At 42.7% G+C, this 20306-nt stretch overlaps 2 protein-coding genes across 3 annotated transcripts in view; both read right to left on the reverse strand.

Annotated features, from left to right (window-relative positions):
- dnmt3aa (DNA (cytosine-5-)-methyltransferase 3 alpha a) overlaps nt 1-9704 on the reverse strand; it is a 46893-nt gene extending 37189 nt beyond the window's left edge. Inside the window, exons 1-3 of the mRNA XM_030047089.1 lie at nt 9584-9704; nt 7207-7468; nt 3111-3218 (exon numbers count right to left, since the gene is read on the reverse strand). Of these exons, the coding sequence (XP_029902949.1) occupies nt 3111-3218; nt 7207-7275 (177 nt within the window). The 5' untranslated portion in view covers nt 7276-7468; nt 9584-9704. The remainder of the gene's footprint in view (nt 1-3110; nt 3219-7206; nt 7469-9583) is intronic.
- A 2567-nt stretch (nt 9705-12271) lies between these two features.
- The window catches only part of dtnba (dystrobrevin, beta a), a 35914-nt gene continuing 27879 nt past the window's right edge, over nt 12272-20306 (reverse strand). Inside the window, exons 17-21 of one of the 2 annotated variants that reach the window (XM_030047222.1) lie at nt 20002-20155; nt 17896-17985; nt 17500-17547; nt 15573-15605; nt 12272-14766 (exon numbers count right to left, since the gene is read on the reverse strand). In XM_030047222.1, coding sequence (XP_029903082.1) covers nt 15598-15605; nt 17500-17547; nt 17896-17985; nt 20002-20155 — 300 coding nt within the window. In that variant the 3' untranslated portion in view covers nt 12272-14766; nt 15573-15597. The remainder of the gene's footprint in view (nt 14767-15572; nt 15606-17499; nt 17548-17895; nt 17986-20001; nt 20156-20306) is intronic. The other variant, XM_030047221.1, reaches the window with a different exon arrangement.

Genomic DNA, 20306 nt, shown 5'->3' on the forward strand with positions numbered 1-20306 from the left:
GTTGAAGAAGTGAGGAAAATCTAGGGGATAATAAGGTAACTATTGGGTTTTTGGACCCACAGTGCAGTCGCTTGGCTTCAGAGTATTTGGAGTGCGGTTGCAGGGGCTGTTTGGAGTGATATCATTAAATTTTTGCTGCCGTTTCTGGAACTCTAAGGATATGGTCTCCAACAACCTCTGCTGTTTTTGAAGAGGGCTGCCACAGAGCCATGCTAGCACAATCGCTGTATGTTATATGCACATAAAAGCCCCACTAATGCTCTGACTAACATGAATGGTGACAAAACTCTCGGTTGTCGCAGCTTCACCCGCACTTCACACCCCTGTAGCAACACTTGTAGCACCAAAGGGCACCGCACGCTGCAAGTTACAATGTAGCTGCAAGTACAAATGTAGAAACCTCAATGTGAAATGTGTATGGTGAAGAGGGAAAAAAAAAAAAGCAAATAAAAGTTAAAATGTCAGTCAAAAGCACCCTTTCAAGTACAATCCAACATTAAACAGAACTCACGTCATCTTTTAGCTGTTCCCCTCTAACTTCAGATCATTTTATCCTTCAATAAAAGCAGCGTCTCTGCACATAAATTGCTATTTGATGTGCATTGTGTTGGTGTCCTTGCCCAAGAATATCTGTGCACAGGAAGTGGAACTCAGCGACAAGCACATCAATATAGAAGTAAAAAAAAGCTTTTGATGTTTTCCAGAGATGAGTAAATGTTTCTGCAGAACAACCAATATAAAACCTCATGTGAGTCTGTAAGTTCAGGTTCCCATTAACTGTCATCAGAGCACTTTCATGAATTGTTTCTTTATGACATGCCGGTTCTCTTGTGTTACTAGTGTTCACAAAATATTGATCTGAGAGGCACACATCTTTTTATCTCTGTATCAGCTGACATCACCACTATGGATTTATGTTACTCTGGAAGCACTGATACATGTGACGGTGAGGCAGTGATACATGATATAAGGTTAACACAAAACTGTTGATAAATGTGTGGCAATATATCTTTTTGGCCCAAGCTCAAACTACTCCAAAGTGTTTCAGCAAGAGGCACAGGCACCCGCCAGAATACGTACACGCACACATAGATAACCACCAGCTGCTCCACACATGGTTCCGGTAGCAGAAAAAAAAAAATAGAAAAAGCAGAGGGGAGAAAAGGGGAGTGCAAGAAAATGACATAGGAGAATGAGAGGCAATAAAAGTGAAAGGAGACAGAAACAAGATGGAAGCTTGAAATAGCTCAAGACCACAAAACTAATCCATTTACCCATAAAACTATCATCATTATGTGTGTGTGCATGCATGTGTGTGTGTGTGTGTTTGTGTGTGAGAGAGGGAGAGAGAGAGAGAGGAGAAAAAGTGAGGGGAGTGAAATGATGGCTCCTCCCTCTCTGGACTCTGCAGTCAGTGTGACACTAGCAGCTCCACCCTGAGCCCCACACTGTATCACTATTCCTGGATACACTCTGAGCTGTGTGTGTGTGTGTGTGTGTGTGTGTGTGAGCCAGAAAGAGAGAGGGAGAGAGAGAGAGAGAGCGGGGGGAAGAGAGAGAAACTACTGCCAGTATCCCAAGAATTCCAGCTACTATTACCATCACCAATGTCACTACTACTACTTATAGTGCAATACAAATACAACGTAATACTACACACACACACACACACACACACACATACACTTTGTTATGCTTGCATGTGTGTGTGTATGTTTGTGTGTGTGTGTGTGTGTGTGTGTGTGTGTGTGTGTGTGTGTGTGTGTTTGTGTGAGTGACAGCACCCACATTCGTCCCGCCTACCTTGTCAAGAGCTCAGCCATCAGAGCATGACCAGACCTGCTTTCCTTTGCACATAAACACACCCACATTCACACACCCACACACACACACACACACACACACACACTCATATATGTTAGTTGACTCAGTATTCCTGTCGGTCTGGAGTTGTTTGATCAGCTATATCGACTTGCTTAGATTCAACCACAGAGCTCAGTCAGCAAAGGAACACACACACACACACACACACCAGAATGAGAGGGATAAAGCGGAGGAAAGAGAGAGAGGGAAGGCTGGAGATAGAAAGATGATGAATTAGTAGAAATACTCGGGAGCGGAGCGAGTGAATGTGTGTGAAGGTGTGTAACCTGGTCATGATCTAAGTAAAACTGTAACACCTCTCACAGTTTATTAGAGCTGCTGGTGGCCCAAAGGTGATGGAAAGGTGCCAGTTCAAATCCCCTGAGTGGCTGAACAGGAAAAGCGACTAACTAACATTTTCACTTTGTTCAAAAGCTGTGTCTCTTAATCTGCACTCTCCCCAGCAGAGCTGCTCCGTGTCTGTCAGCATGAATGTGAAGCGGGACGCTGCTGGAAAAAGTGCATGCACACTCAGCATACTTTCCTAGGCTACATAAGGCTAAAAAGAGATTTTGCACTGCATATGTGAATAGATAATCTCTCTGTAGCAATGTAAAGAATTAAAGTAAAAGAGCACGAGTTCCTGCCTATATAGTGGTATGTGCTTCTCCACTCGAGTGTAATAGATCCTCCAGATTTTACCCGTCAGCCCCCTGCTGTGCGAGTGAGAGCTTCACTGTGACGGTTCTCCTCTAAAATGAATGAAGTGGATCTGGCCCAGCTGAAAACATGCTTAAGAGTATCAACCGAAACCTGATTTTTTTTTTTTTTTTTTTTTGAAGGATGCATGACAACACATGTTCGTTTGAGATTCATTATCGCCACTCTTTTCAAGCCCTCAAGCTTGCGAACTGGTGGAACTACTTTTTTTCTGTATCACTACTCTACAGCTCCCCTTCACTTTGTAGTGTTGGACAAGAGTGTTGGCAAAGAAACCCAAACAAACATGCGTTATTTAAAACGGTCTTCAGCTTTGGGTTGCCGCTAAAAATCTGTTTGTTTGGTTTTTTTTTTGCTCTGTCAGATCCACTTCATTCATGTTGGAAGAGAACAGCCCCAGTTAGACGCTCACTCTTGTGACAGGGGAGAAGTTGCCATGTCACAGTTGGAGCATCTATCTATTAAACTCAAACTGAATTGGCAAATAACACTATATGGATAAGAACAGAGCTCATGACAGCACTCACAGGAAGCAGCTGCTTGCGTTTCCTGCTGGGCCGGCCCACTCTCCGGGTGGTCGGGGGGCTTGGTGGTGTCCCCTCTTCTGGACTGTCTTGGTCTGGTCCGTCTTCAGTCTGGGAAATTAAACACAGCCAGCACCAAAAAACTGCTCCAGTCAAATGGCGATATGAGCAATCCAACCATAACTGCTCTAACTGATGGGGTCATGAAGACTTCTGAGTTTTTATTTTGAGCTAATACAGGCAGAAAATAAGACAAAATGAATGCAGGTAGCAGTGTTGGCAACTAGGACTAAAAATATGGGACCATACTAGTTTAGCTCGCTTTGAATTTTTAAATGCTATTATCTGATAAAAAGTTGCCATATAATGTATTTCCTTACCTCTAGATACCCCAGCCATTCAATTTCATTCAGCTTCAAACTGTATCAAAATCAAGTATCTGAGATGCAGTAACATAATCCAGACAGATGCGTGCTTCTACAAAATGTTTGCTAAAGGATAGTGAAACAGTTTTGTGTGGGGAAACGTATTTCCTCTCCAAATTCTTTTGAATGTGTACGAATTAATGCATGCAATCAGAAAGCCCTTCACTGGATCAGCAAGGTAAGAGCGGGCATGTCTGTTGTGCTAGGTGAAAATGTAAACATCGGAACATGTAAGTTATGCAAAACATAGCAGCACAGCTGTACCACTGAAACGAAACTGTGTTCTGAAGAAAAGTACCTCAAATTTTAGAATACATGACTAAAATGTAGGACATCTGTTAAATCGCCCTAGCTACGGGTCACCACAGAAAAATAGTAATTTCATAAGAGAGGGCACTCTGGCAAATGGACTTAACATTCATCATGGCTGCTGGAATGATCCTTTAAGACTTTTTTAAGACCCTTTTAATGTTGCTTGGAACAGAATTTAATACCAGTTCAAAAACCAAAACAAAGCAACAAAGCTGGCAAAACCACAAAAAAAACAAAAATCTGACTCAACACAGATAATGAAAGTTGTAAACCTCTAATGGGCAGAATAACAAAAAAGGATACCAGGAAATTAACAGTTAAAAGACATGGGCACTAGTGGAGTGGACACTAGTAGAGTGATTACTTTGGGTGTGTTGTCTCAAAGGCAAACAAGCAAGTTGAAAAGCTGTTGGAAGAGCCTCTCACCAGAGCACTGTGATGGCTTTTTTACACCACATGAAACTGAAAGAACCTTTGTTTTTACTATCTCAGCTTCTGTTTTTGAATAACCGGCAAAATAATAATCATTCAAAGCAGAGAAAAAAATGAGCCAGTGGAGTCGGTTATTTGGCCAGCTACTGGCAACAGTATTATCCTGTATACCTCTGTTCCAAAAAGGCTGTATGTTCTTACTTATGTTTCCCTTTTTCCAAACTGCCCTTCCTACTGATGGCAGTATTGCCTCTATACCCACAAAGAATTGGCTATTAGGCTTGTACTTCCATTAACGTCTCGCTCCTTTTCTCTCCCTCCTCCGCTGAACCCTCTGTTGCCGTGACAGTGGAGTGGTTGCTAAGGTGCAGAAACTGCTTAGCAACTGTCTCCGACGGGGCCGCCGTGCTGACTAAACCTTCTGATGTCACTTCCCTGACGATCAGCATAGCAACCAGCAAGAGCAGGTAATGGCCCTGCGCCCGTCTGCCTGGTGTGTTGTTCATATGCCCGTGTCACGACACACATGCACACGCGTGCACACACACACACACACACACATACACACACACACACGGTATAAAAGGAAGTGCGTCAGGTAAAAAATCTTCCAAAACAAAGGTAAATATGCAGCAAAAGAGTGAGCCGTATCGCCCCGCAACGCTTGCCATAACAGACACACACACATGCACAACGATGTGTCCATATATCTTTGGTCTATTTCTGTCTCCTGAAAGGTTATTTTAGGCTGCAGCAGTTGCTAGGCAACCACACTGCAAGCCAGGAGGGTAAAGGAGGATCCCATCAGCAGCAGACAGCTTGTCCTCTTTCTCTCCTTCTCCATCCCCACTTTCCGCTCTCTCGCTCTCTCTCTCTCTCTGCCTCACCCTCCCTCTACTGATATCGCTCTCCTCTCTCGTCGCCCGTGTCCTTATAAAACCTCTGTCTTCTGCTGTAGAACATCTACTCTACAGCACAAATACTACTCCTAAACGTGTCAAAATTTATCCTACATGCAGAGTCCCACTCAGCTCAGTCATTGTCATTATCTCAGAGGGCAGTTTGATTAACAGCAAAATCCATTAACCATCACAAACAACAACAATATATCAATTTCCCCCGGGGTTAATGAAGTGCATCTCATTCTCATCATACATAAAAACACAATGCAAGCATGCAAGAATCATTAAAAGGGAAAAAACATCACGCAAAAGATGACGAGGGTTTGTGCTGGAACTCCTTGTTCTCAGCTGCATAAAGTAGGTACCAGAGGGATGAACATGGAAATATGCATACAAAAGGTGACATCAGCTTGTCATGAGCTGCCAGAGCATCGCACTAGGGGTGGGAATCACTGTGTAACTCGTGATATGATACATCATGATATTTTCCACAAGTACAATACTATCACAATACAGCCACTCCTGCGATAACCGATGAATTGCAAGATAAACAGCTATGATACATCACCATATCTGTAACTGAAGAGGAAGAATAAATACCCTGGAAAAGGCCAGATAAAATTTCCAAAGCAGGAGTCAGCTGCATTTTTCAATGTTTTAATCAGCACCGCGACTGCAACGTGTACATGACAGAACAGTTCCACTTAAAATATCTAAAGACACGGGACAAATACACCTCATAGTAACTCAAATGTGCCATCCGTGCAAATTAAGTTGAACATTTGAATACCGATTCTTGGCCCACGTATATCAATAATGCATCACAAACAGAAGCATCGCGATATATTGCATTATCAATTTATAGTTCCACCCAACAATACTAATGTCACTGCTCACGGAAATGCTTCACTTTTACACAGTGCTACTACAGAAGCATGAAATCCTCACCAGCCCCTCCTGGGTTGTATTAAGGTTGCCTGTTTTAGTAGTCACACCACAAAGCACAGCCCGTATCGCATCTTTCTACTTTTAGATTTTGTCAGTCAGTGGGTTTTGTGACGTGAGTTGAATCAGTCAAAACTCCCACCTCTTATCTCCCCCTATGTCTGCCATTTCTTCCTCCCCTACACCGCATCTCTGTGTTCCCGGGCTCTGTGACTCACTCTCATGTCTCACCAGGCTTCTTCTTGTTTCTCTGAGAGGGAGTAAAGTCTCAGGAAGTTAAAAAGTACAACGAAATCTATGGCTGTATGGGAAACTCAGGACTTCCTGGCATATTGCCAGTGTGTGTGTGTGTGTGTGTGTGTGTGTGTGTGTGTGTGTAAGTAAGTAAGGTGGGTCTTTATATAGCAGCACTATAGAATGAGTTTCAGACTTCTCACAGATTTATGAGAGCTGCCCTGGGCTCTGGGGGCGCAAATGAAAGGGGCCATTTTTCACCTCATGTCTGCGTGCATGTGTGAGTGTGTGTGTGTGTGTGTGTGTGTGTATGTGTGTGTGTGTGCATGTGCACTCATTTGTATTACAGTAAAGAGAGACTATGTTTAAAGGCTATATACCTGCATGTGAGCAGGTGACTGTGGAATGCAGAAAGGTCTGCAGGATTGACTGTAAATAAATAACTATTAGTTTAATAGTTACTAACACAATACACTCTGACTCGCCAGTCTTTCTGAGTGTGTGTGCGCTCCCTCCTCAACTGTTCTTGCTGGCTTTGCAGGCTAAGGCACATTCAGTCTACTCATGACACTGAGCTTTTGGAAGCTGGCTCTTTTTCTCTGTCTGTTATAGCTGTAACAGCACTGGGAATAATAGCACAAGTAGAAGAGTAGTAGTTGTAGTACAGATAAAATTTGAAGACGCAGTTACAAATGTAATTGCGCTAGTAATAGCTGTAGTAGCTGCAATAGTAGCATTAGCCGAGCATGTTATCAGTAGCAGTTGTCCACTACTTCTAACAGAAATGAGTGAACCTGCTTGCCAAGCGTACAGTATGCTCCCCATTATCCATCTGTGTGTGTGTCTCACCAGGTCATTGGCGGTGTTGTTCTCTGGTGTGTGGGCTGGCTCGGTGGCAGCAGGGCTGTTGGACGGCATGGCAGGAACGGCGTGGCAAAACCAAGTTTACAATGTTTAAAAAAAATAAAAGGAAAGCAAAAAAGAAAGGGAGAAAATCAAAACATGGGAATGGCCGTCAGAAGCACCAGGTGTGATTTCATTCAGTCTGTCTGTCTGTCTGTCTGTCTGTGGGTCGGTGGCTCGCTCGCTCATGCGCTGTCCTCCTGCTCTCCTGGGGCAAGAGAAAAAAAAAGACAAAAAAGACATCAGTGGACATGAGAGGCAATTTATTGAGACATTTTGTCAAGTTTGAGAGAAAATAATGTTCAGGTTGTGGGAAATATGGCTCTGGGCTGAAATCGTGCTGTCTTCTCTCTCTCTCTCTCTCTCTCTCTCTCTCTCTCTCACACACACACACACACACAGTCCTGAGGCTGAGACTGTAGAACAGGTGTGTGAGTGTGTCTTTGTGTACTGTAAGATGGATGGGGCCCCTGCTCATGCACAACTGAAAATATTCCAGTTCTGAGTGATGACAGGTTTATACACACACACACACACACACACACACACACAGGTGTCCTCAAAGGAATCTGCTGGAATCAGAGTAGCTTTCAGTGGAGCATATGGAGTTTGATTGATAAAACTGCCCTGACTGCTGCATGAAACTGAACTCAAGTGTGTGTGTTTGGCTTTCCTCAGGATGTACATGCCATACAGCGGCTTTACGTCACCTACTGGACTAACAATGGACAGCAGGGCAGGGTTACTGGCGCAAAGAGGCTGATGGAAACACTGGAGAAACGGGTGTACAGTATCCACCACACCCCCCAGGGGCTCCCAGCCCAAACTCTGGGCCAACTCACTCCTCCAAGTCAAGACTATTTAGGTCACACACACACACCTAACACTCCTATAGCAAGACTACATTCTCTGATTTAAATTGTTCCAGTCTTCCTGCCAGCAATGGTTTAAATTAGACCGTATTCACAGGCCCAAGCAGAAGCCTCTTCTAGTGGGAGGAGAAATAGTTGCGCAGAGGAAAAGCTGAAGAGCTGCGTCAATCCCACCACTGTTATCCAGAGTGAGACTGGGAAATAGGCCAGTTCTCCTTCAAAATAAAAGCATCACATATGTCACTTAGAAACAAACCGACAGTTTTGCCTATTCCAGATGACCTGAAATTTATGCTATGGTGCAAAAGGGACTATTTTTGCTGCTGAAGCATGTCCCACTTGAGTTCCCTGCATTATGCTGATGTTCAGTATATTTAAATTAGTACATTTTAGTGCTTAAAAAAAGTTTAGGCATCATTGCTTCCTTGGGGAAGGTATTCTTGACAGGGTTGAAGGGCCCCTAAAATAATATTTAGCACAGCATGGGACAGAAAACTCTATCATTCCCTGAGATACTGATATTTATACTAACACTGCCAATAACACACTCATGTAGGTCTGTGCTTGAGTAGAATCCAATCAGAGAGTAACATGAGAATCTAAAGCTATAGGCTTCCCTTAGACAGCCAGGACGTCATTATCAGTTTTCAATAAATGTGTTATCAATCAAACTCAGTGTATCATAATGTACTGAGAGGCCAGTGTCTCTGGAGGCGATTCAACATACAATATAAGACATTAGGCAGTGAGCACTTTATTTTTAAAGCGTTGACCGGAAACCTCGTTGTGATTGTGGGACATTTGACAGCGCAACGCTTTATGACAATTAATTTGGGAACGACCTCACGCGGCCTTACCGGGCGGCCTCTCGTGAACTGCACATAATCCCGGCGGGGGCGTCTAAGGAGAGCGAGCCGCCGGTGAAACACACAGTGTGTGTGTGACTACGATAGGTTTTAGTAGGTCAGGTAAAAAACAGACGGGTGCGCGTTTTCAGACCGAATGCACTCGTTAACCCCGGTAAGCGCGTGCCCGCCCGCTCGCTCGCCGCGGAGGCGACGGTTCCGCGCGCTGATGTGTCTGTCTGCATCTGGGGGGGTGAAGTCGGTGAGCTCCGGTTTAACGTTACCTGCGGGGGAGGCGGGGGGGAGCGGACGGCGACTGTCTTCCGCCAGTCAACGTTACACACATGTCCAATGTCGGTAAAAGTGCACAGCTGCCCGGTTGTCGTGATTTTCCTCCCACCGTACAAAGAGCCCCTCAAGTTCACTCGCCCATGACCGTGTTTGAACCGCTCCGTCTCCACGCGCACATCATCCGCTAAAACGGAACCAACGGACTGGCTCCGGAGCGCGCGAGCGATTACTTTCGGGGATAACAGCGCGAGTGCGTAACGGCTGTAACGGGCGCCGGTGTGCGTCCCCATGCCAAAATGATGTGTTCATATTTACCGTGTTGTCCGTCCCCAGGTCCCCGGACCCCGGCGGTAGTCGCTCTCTCGTTCACTCTCTCTCTCTCTCTCCCCCTCCTCGCGCTCTACCGGGTCTTCTTTCCGTTGCTTGCTCGCGCTCCCCGCCTGCCTCCCTCTCTCCCTCTCTCTCTCTCTCTCTCTCTCTCTCTCTCTCTCTCCAACCGGCCTGCTCACGAGCCGCAGAGGCCGCCGCACCGGAGAGAAAGTTTCCGCGGGGTCCTAGAGTCTCCACCCTCAGCGCCTCACACATACACACACAGTGGGACACGACACGAGCAGATGCACACGCGCATGCACGCGGGAGACAGGTGTAGTGCACAGACGAATAGAAGCAGCAGGTGACTTAAGGACAAAGCTGCTGTGCTGCCTCTTAACTCGGTCCTAGTGCTCTGTAGCTGCTGCACACTGGCGGAGACAGATCTGCCTGGCTGTAGTTTAATTCAGGTCACCTCAGGAAGACTGGATCCTAAAGAACAGCATGTTCTTGTCTGGATGCATTTTCATGTTTGCTGGTTTTCTTTTCTCATCCCTGCTACAACCAGGAATAACACACACAATGTACACCATGGGATCATGTTTAGACACTTGCAGGTGCAATGAATTCCCTGAAATTTACCCCGAGGTCGATTCAGTTTCACATGGGAAGACAGTATCATATAGTCTGTAAATATATTAAAATCCAAGAGACCACTGTTTTATGGCTGCAGCATCACATCAAATAGAAAGTACCTAGATGTCACGTGCATCATTTTATACACATATCCCTGTATCATAGTAGGACATGTTTGGCATCTTTTGGAAACCCTGGGAAACTAGAATTTGAAATAAACGTTTGAATAAACCTCAGCCGTTCATCATCCATCTGTGGAAGCCACCAATGGACTCAGCAAGGTCGAGGAGGTTAATAAAGAACATGTTTCAGCGGACTAGCACATTAAGTGTAGATTTTTCTGTCAGGAGCAAATGATGCTTTTGTAGACTCACCACACCGATGTTCAACAATCACACAGGGAGAAATCCATCACAGAAGAGGCAGATTGATTCCTATTTCTCCACTGATTTCACTCCACAGCTGGCCTGAACAGTCAAGAAGGCAAAGCAACCACGAGATGTGCTGTGTTCTCAGTGTATACACATTTCCACCTGTATCAGAAAATCTCTGGCTTCGCTATCACCACCACCACCACTCCTGCCATCTCACCATCCACCTACACATTAAAAACATCACAGTTGAACGCATCAAGTTCATGATCATTCTCTGGGGCTTGTCAAAAGGCATTCTGGGAAATGTAGGAACTGACTTAACAAAGATGACTCAGGCGGGTAAGTGGGTAAATTGCAACACTTAAAAAAAAACAGCCTCTATAATGCAGTGAACAGCATGAGTTGATGAGATATCACACGCTGTGATCTGAGGGTAAAGTTGCACTTTAAGGTGTGACGTGTGTGTGTGAAAGATGATATTGGTTTGCTGCGCATTTATAAACAGTTTTAGATGAAGGTGGAAAGGTGCACATCTGTAAATCACTTAAATTATGTACCCACATTTGATTATGAAGGTGAAAGGACTCTGGGAAAAAAAAAAAAAAACAACTTAGAGTTCTTAGGAAAAATAGTGAAAACCCTTGTCCTATAGGCTAATAACTAAACTCAGTAGTGTATGCATGTGTGCGTGTGTGTGTGTGTGTGTGTGTGTGTGGGTAGGAGGTGGGGGGTTATTTATAGCAGTCTGTGAGGTCACGAACAACACAAAACCTTAAAGAACCTTCTTCAGGCTGTAGTTTACACCCCCACCTTGCACACACACACACACACACCCCGTCACACACATGCTCTCACACACACAGTCATGACCTCTGAAGGAAGCTCATGGGAAAAGAGAGAACAGCTCATCCATACTAATTAGGACACTAAGTCATGGGGAAAGTTGAAGTCTTGCATGCTAGAGAAATCAATGTGTATTTTTGAAGGCCATCTCTTTTCTGGAGTCCACACTGTGGTGTTTATTTATAGAAACTAGGTCATGACCCAAAGCTGCCTCATGGGAAGATGTAAAAATGTGTCTCCAAATTGTTCTGATGGTTTTGGGTGGAAACTCATGATTTTTGTGCAAAGCTACTATCTTTGTTGTACTATTCCAGCACTCCCAACACTCCTAATATGGTCAGATTTTTGTGGGCCAGTAGGTTACTGGCCTAAAAATAGGAGACTTTTTGTTAAGATAATGTTTCAGCCCAAAAATCTGTAGTAGCCCAGAAGGAAAATAGTTTGGACTTGTTTTCATATTATTCACGGTTTCACTTTTCAGGTATGTTTCAGATTTCTCGACTGTACACATTTCTTTATTACAGGACCAATTTTGGGATTTCTGAAATATGAAATTTAGAGAGGTGCATTCTAGACATGAAAAATCAGGAAATTTGTCACAGAATATCAGAGAAATGTAAATGGATCACTGTACAGGAAAACAGAAGAATGTATGTCCCAACTTGTTACACATATTCATTGCCTTAGATGGCTTTCAGCCTGACTATAATCGAAACCAGACTGAAAATCAACAAAAACAAAATATAATGCACTTTTTTGTTGTGTTGGCCTGCCCAGGCTATTATGTACTGGGTATTAATTGTTAAGACAAGCGGACACAGAGACAGACAGACATGGTGGCTGATGTTAAATAATATTTATTGTAGATAAAACAGATCCACGCTTTTCACAACATCAACTCCTGCAGCATTGGAGCTGAAAGTGTTTACAGTTTCATGTTAGGACACGTCAGTCCTGTCAGTCTCGATTTCTCTCTCTCTCTTTCACGCACACACTGAATCATGAACTCATTCAGTCATTAAATCAGTAATTCAGTCATTCAGCATACTGCAAAAACATGAAGATCCTAGTCTCCAGGTGTCAGTCAAACATCAGGTATGTTGTGGACAGTCTGCTGTTTGTTTGCAGAGATCGGATTACGTATAAAAACTAACTCAAACCCAAACTGATCCAGGAAGGTACAGCTTTCTGTGAGCCCTAACCAACTAAAGCCCTGAAACTCTAAGAAAACCTAATGGAAAATGCTAATAAAAACAGTTTTCCAAGATATTAAAATACCATCCATTAGATGAATGACTTCTGCCTGAACAGACACAAGCCCACTAAGTCCAGGTGGGTCCTGTTGGGTTTGCATATAAATAGGAACAGGTGATGCTGGGAGTAAATCAGTGTGTGTGTGTGTGTATGTGTGTGTGTGTGTGTGTGTTGGGGGGTGGAAGCACCTAAAACACACACACTACCAGTCTGTCTGTAACATCCCCAGAGAACAAGGAGGCTGTGCTAAAACAACTATACTATAGACACAAAGCACAAATAAGTGTCACCCACTCAAGAGGGGAAAACCTTTCCATCGCTCTCCATTGACTTCATATTTATATTGTGTTACTGTGTCTCCTTGCAAGTGTGGGTTGGTTATTAACAAGCTGGACAAAAAAAAAACATGGTGGGAAAGCACTAAAGAGATGGCCAAGAATCCATAATTAAGTTTTTATATGGTTCCAGGCAGAACAACCGAGTCTTTAACAAGAGAAAAGTGGAAGCAGGCAATCAGGTGTTAAACTGTGGGACATTGACGCTCAACATGATCAAGTGTGCAGCAAGTCTTTTATCCCTTGTAAGCTGGATATCCAATTTTCAGTTTTAGCTAAGATAACATTAGCTATATTGTTTTAAGGTAAATAATTTTACACATTAGCTTGTAACACTTGCCCCAAGTCATTCGTTAATTAACGTACCAACAGCACACAGACTGGATGTGGCTCTATTGTGGCCATAAAGTTTGTTTTTTCCCTCCTGTGGTTTGTCAGCTGTAACCCTGGAAAATACTGAAAAAAGTAGTGCAATTTAAACAAACTGCATCATTTCATTTTCCTATCTTTCACTCAGTGTGAGCCCAACAATACTGAGCTTTTCTAAATGCCTCTTCCTCTCTCGTGGACACAGGGTGCAAAATAACCCTTCAACATGCTGAAAGTAGCTACCTAAAGGTATGTTGGTAGCCGTTTTACATTTGGTTGTGCTGATCGTCATGGACCGTTTTCCCCTCCAGTGGGCGTGGCTTTTCAAGAATGACGCACTGTGTACTGTCTCTATAGCACTTCAGCTCCCATAATCCCCTGCCTCTGACAGGAAGCATGAAAAGGCAGCATTGCTAGATTGACCCTGTACATAAAAGGTTTTTCTTTTCTGTCTCTCTCGCTCTCTCTCTCTCTCTCACACACACACACACACACACACACACATACACACGCCACAGTAATCAGATAGCTCCTCTTTGACTGTAGTCCCACTGCAGTACCAGATTTAGAGGCCTGGACAACCTGAGCTGCTATCATACCAGCACCCGTGGAACTAATCTCATCCAGGTATCAGTGACCTGGAAAGGACGGGGATTTCTACTTTCCACGCTGCATTGGCCCCAGCCTGGGGACTGGGCTGCATTCAGCATTGAAAAAAAGTCCCATTAAAGCTTATCGTCTCAGCAGGGCCTGACCACACACTCGCACATCGCTGGCTTCACTCAAACCCAATGAATAAATGACAAAAATCAAATCAAAATCAAAGCAAAGCAATAAATATCAAGCACATAGTGCCAATTACAGGAAACATGAAAGTCGCAACTCAAGTCTCGCCCTTTCATCCGCTGACCCTCTATTTTTCTCCCCCTTTTTAATGTCCTCTGTGATTACATGCAATATCTCAGCCCTTGGCACTGTTCTGTTCTGCACATTATTAAACTTTCACTCATTCTCTAAAACACCTCTCTGTCTCTTCACTGTCCCTCTCACTTGCTAAACCCTCTTGCCGCTCAAACGCAGAGCACACACACACTACAGCACAAATCAGTAGGTTTCAGATTCCTCATATAGCTACGTATGTTCAAATCAAAACACGATCAAAACAAAGTAAAACCACGCTGAACAGTGACAAGACAAACACAGAATCACAGCTATACATCAGTAGGGACCCAGGGGTCATTTGGTGTCCAGCATCGTGATTGGTTGATTGGCAGTGGAGCTCTAATCTCATTGGCAAACAACGAATATATGTTTCATCCTGGTACGGTCAGTCTTCTTTGGCCTTGATGAAAGCTACAGTTGAGCGACATCACTCTGCCTGCAGAGAGAATGACAGTTCGGTCAGTCAAGCAAAATCATTCATCCTTCTGCTAAGTAGTCAGTTTTCTTAGCCACCTCTATGTGCTGCATTCAAGACATTCACAGGAAAAACTGGAGGTTATGGCTTCATAAAAATAAAAAAAATACTCTCCTCAGCTTTCAAATGACAAACACTATGTGGGAACTCATTTTCTTTTTTTCCTAAATTCTGACATCACAACTAAGGAAACACTTGTAAATTCAAGTGTACAAAATTATCTATATGTTTCAAATAAAACAAACAATTTTCAACACAAAAGGCATGTTCTAATCACAACATTTAAACTCTCATTTCAGGAAAATGCTGATTGCTGGAGTTTTGGCTTGTGATTGGCATTACAATGTTTCATCTGCTGTAAAACATGAATTCAAATGTACCATATCAGTGCATAAGTGCATGTGCGTTAAATGAGAAAAAAATAATAAAGTAAAGGCAATTAAAGACTACAGGCTTCACTTCAAGGCATTTGGTGGCTCAACACAAATCCAAATGTATGAGCACTACCAAATCATTACTTTAAGCTGTTAATAAGCTGTTTAAGCTGTAATAATTGATCCCTGTATGATCTGAATGTAGCTACAGCCTCTTATGAATAAATAAACAAATAAACAAACACTCTAGATATTTAGAGTTTCTGGAAAGAAAAATTGTTGTCTGGTTTATCATTAGGTAATATGGGTAAACATGGATAAAAACCTGGATAAAATTATCACTTCATTATTCATTAATGGCACAAGAGGGCTTCTGCTATAAAAGTTACTTACTGTTACTGTTTGTCTTTTGTTCACTTTAACCTGCTGAACAGAGAGAGAGGGAGGGGAAGGGAGAGAGAGGGAGAGAGAGAGAGAGAGAGAGAGAGAGAGAGAGAGAGAGAGAGAGAGAGATCAGTTAGCAGGAGGACAATGCTGTCTGAAAATAAAACAAGTGCTATAGCTTTCTGCCAGAGACTGTAATGAGAACCAGACCAGTTCCTTTAGCAGCTCATAGAAATATAAAATGTATTTGGCAGGTGCAAGGCAGTCTAACTCCAGAGAAAAGATAAGAGCCTGTATATATTTATGACCTTTGACATTATCGATTCGTCACACAGCATCATTTCTTTGAACCTGAGGATCTAAGCGCGGGGCTGAGCCCTGGCCACCTGTCTGACTGCGGGGGTCGGTGGGTCGGTAGCGCAGGTTAGACATCTAATGAGGGCTCAGTCTGAGTGCAGAGAGCAGACCAGGAAGTAGTTTGACCACTTCCTCTCAGCAGGCGCTCCCCTCATAAAGAGGAGGGGCTCCATAAAGTGGGGCTAATGAGATGGCATGCTAATGAGTCTCGCTACAAGCATAAAGACAAGAGCGCCTGCAGTAGGCGGTGCAATGCAGGGAGCATGTACATGTGCACTGAGAAACAGACATGCACACAAACCCACACACATTTTTGGGAAGTGGCTGACAATCTTGATTATCTAATTATGACAATATAACAACCTAATTATCCAAGCATCCAAACAACAAATCTGACAGTGAGGTATCGATTCGTATGTGTCTTTTCTCTAGAATTATGTATATTCTTTTTCTTCTACAGTTAAGAATATTGTTCTTGTTAGATAACCATTGGGAATGATGCCTTCATGGGTGGATGTTGTCGGCAGAATTTGAACTCATTGTTTCTCTCCTTATAATTTCCCTTGTCTGCGTATTTTTCCGAGGAGGACCTTGTCATACGTTCACACATTGCAATGAATGAGTTTTTAGGGAGCTCCAAAAAAACAAGTGGCCGTTAATTCCTTCAGTGTTTACTTTATGAACTTTTGGTTCAGATTTCTGTGCTTCCTTGTGTCTCTTAGTACGTATTCTGACTGTCCAAAGTGTTTCAATGCCCTGAGCCCAACGTATGCTGGGAAAGGCTCCAGCCTTCCTGTGACCCTGAAGGGTATTAAGCAAATATAGAAAATGAATGAATGGAGCAATTTATGTGCCTGTCTTGAGCTAAATGGATAATTACAAAGTTGACTGCAGCCATTCAAAGCTCCCTAATACTCTAAACTTTTATTTGAAAGATGACAGAAATAAATGTCTGAAAAATGAAGCATGGCTGCACCCATCACTGGCGCTGATGGTAAGCTCAGTATTTACGTCATTTAATTGTTGTTGTTTATTTCTGAATTATGCTACATCTATGATGTGCTACATAATTAGTGCTTGCTAGCCAGATATGTCAGATTAGGTAGGATATTCATCAAAACAATGTAATATTACAACAGACAAAGCAGGAGCAACTAATGCTATCTAAGCCTTTTACAGTAGAGCAGTCAGTCAGTAGAGCACAGTCAGTCAGAGCAAAGTGACCCATCAATCAACTTGCTTGCAGTGTCAACATTGGGCTTGGTATTCCATAATCTACATGCTGCTCAGACACCTTACAAGAATAAAGTTCTTGTGGAAACACTGAATACTTGGAACGAAAGCAGAGCCTGCACACTGAAAGCTATTTCTGAGGTCATGTAAAGTTTATTATCATCTACACAGGGAAGAGAGAGAATAATTCAGTGGAAAGAGGGCAACATGGGATACTGAGAACATGAGATTAGTTGTCAAAATTACACACCCTGAAAGTCATAGAGACAGACGAACACACACACCTACACACACACACACACACACACCTACACACACACACACACACACACACACACACACTTACCTCTATCCTTCCCATTCAGCAATCTCTCCTCTTCCTCCCGACCATCATCTAGTCAGAGAGGACAGAAAATGGAGGGAGGTATGGGAATGTGTTCCAGAACAAATGTCAGTGAATCTCAACATTTCTCTACCTATAATCTGTATCCAGACATCCTATCCCCTTCTGATGAGCAGCTTGTTTATGTTTAGAAATGCTTACGTGACTTTGAGAGTGACCCAAACCATTAACGATACGAGTAAGAGCAACGTCCAAAACACAACAGGAAACATCAGCGTGTTTCTTTCAATTCCTGAGAAGCTATGAGGATAGTGCTTAAAGTTCAAGGCTTCTGTAGGATACCAAGGATGTGCGTGTGAATGTCTGTGTGTGTGTGTGTGTGTGTGTGTGTGTGTATACCAGAGTGGAGCTCTTTGACCAGTGATGACATGGTGTTGGTGATGGAGTCTGCTGCAACCAGGAGGTCGTTCCTCAGGTTCCTCCTGGGACCTGGAGAACAGGCAGGAGGAGGAGGAAGAACCAAAAAAAAAAAAAAAAAAAAAAAAAAAAAAAAAAAAAAAAGAGAAAAGGGAGTCAGTTGTGAACATTTTCAAACTAAAAGCTTTTGTGGTGCAGTCATGGATATTCTTTCAGTGGAACTATCCGGTTAAATAACAAATAAAATTTATCCAGTATTGGCGATAATGTGTTAGAATTGTCAGATTAGACTTTTTTCTGGTAACTAACATAACATGTTAGTTTTTAAATTGTTGATTTTGCTGCTTCATTTTTGTCAGCAGAATTTTTTTACAGTCCTGCAGCATTTTTATGAGGACAGAGTCTGGAGAAGAAACAATTAAATCAAAGTTTGACTGACATAAATGAGATTTCCTGATTTAAAAAAAAAAAAAAAAAAAAAGTGAGCACTGCTAGAATATGCAAATAGAAAAATGATTTATTTGGGCAGTAAACAGACTTACAGTCCAAAAAAATATTTTTACAAAGTCAAGAGGAAACTTGTTTTGCATGTTTTTGCTCCTAAGCACCATCACAACATTTCCCCAAGCTGCCTTCTGTTTAAATAAAGAGCAGCAGGCTTGCTTTGCATTTTAAAGCAACGATGGACAGCCCTCACTTGGCAGCACAAGTCATATTACCACAGCATGTTTTGTGTGGGGCACATACTGTAAAAGTACTAGACCAAGTTACATCCAATAAAGAATAAATCTATTTTTAAGTGAAGTGACAAAGTACTGTAAATTCCATTGTACACATCTCTTCCAATGTTTTTTCAAAACGAAATGTTGCATTCATAATATACTCACAGTACAGCTTAGAGCTTAACTGATGCCAAATGCTGTGAGCCAGAGCCTGTTTGTAGCACTTTCATTTACATAATGCTCCGCAAAAAATTCCCATATGTGGAGATCTTTTTTTATAGCAATTATCTCGTTTTATGGTAACACAGCTTGTTGCATTGCTTTGACTGATGCTCGAATTCGTGGACTGTTTTTCTTGTCAAGTGGTCTTTATTATAGGAATGTCAGGGGTTTTACAGTGTACCATGAACTGTTAATAAAGTGAAACTAATCAGAAACACTTGTCAGAAACTGTGCACCTCTGTTGCAGCAGAAGTGGGTGATTATATTATAGACTGAAAAACTGGATGTGTACAAACTGTTGAAATTGAAATATAATAATCATGTAACGGATTTGTTTGGGTTTTTTTGTGAGTCTGAAATGAATTAACCACAAAAATGAAAAGTTGAGTCAGCCTGATATTGAGATTTATTAAACAAATAGCATTTCTTTTTCCATCAAATAATGTGTTTACATCTTTTCTCTGTTAGCCTGCAAGGTTCTCCTAAAATTGTACTCGTCGTGTTTTATGAAAAAAATTTAAAATGTAAGGCAGAGGAAATTTTATCCAGCCTACATGATCTCCAGCACTTATTCTGGATATATGAAAGCACAAAACCATAATTGAGAAAATTTCATGATGCCCAAAGGATGGGGTAGTGGAACCACATGTAACCCCTGCTGGCTGAGAAGTGGGTCCTGCCAGAGCCATCTCTCTTGTGTATCAAAGGGAAAAAAGGCTTGTCTTGATGGGATGTGACGGGACAGTCCCTTGAGAATTCATCAAAAGCTTAGAGCTCACTACTCATCGTCTTAGACCCCTAACTAAACCAAAATCATAGGAGGGGAGAAAGAAACTGCACTTCAATAATAGACTCTTCAGGGGAAGTGCCAACACACAGCAAAAAGACATGGATTTGGTAGATCCACAAAAAGGAGCAAAAGGCAGCAAGTAGGAATTAAAATGGTGGATTATGACAGTGCACTATTTTCATTCCAGGGCCCAAAACCATCACAAAACACAAACATGTTCCAGCTGGTAAGCCTTCACCAGAGCACCAGGACAGTTTCGGAGAATATTGGTGATGATTTTCATGCAACCAAAAGCATATCCAATAAATAACACTGAATAGGTATTGGGTTAATCATGATAAATTTCATTCTTACCCTGGGCAAAAGCCTCTTGTACGTCACCCCCCACTCCAGCAAGCGAGTCCTGAGGGGGGTACATGTGTGCCTGGGGAGTGGCGGGACCTGTTGAGCGGGCCATTGCAGGGACTGGCCGGGAGGGAGAGGCCTGGGAGGAACCAGCTGCCTGCGCCTACAAGAGGGAACGGGGAGGGTTGTTACATGTAGTCAGATGGGAGAAGTGCACACCATGTATTAAAACTTACAAAAGGTGTCATAATCACAGAGCTAATTGAAGAAAAAAAAGAGAAATCCAGACACTATAAATAGCTTTCAGCAGTTGC

The sequence above is a fragment of the Myripristis murdjan genome, chromosome 24 (genome assembly GCF_902150065.1).
Source record: "Myripristis murdjan chromosome 24, fMyrMur1.1, whole genome shotgun sequence".
Classification (NCBI taxonomy): Eukaryota; Metazoa; Chordata; class Actinopteri; order Holocentriformes; family Holocentridae; genus Myripristis; species Myripristis murdjan.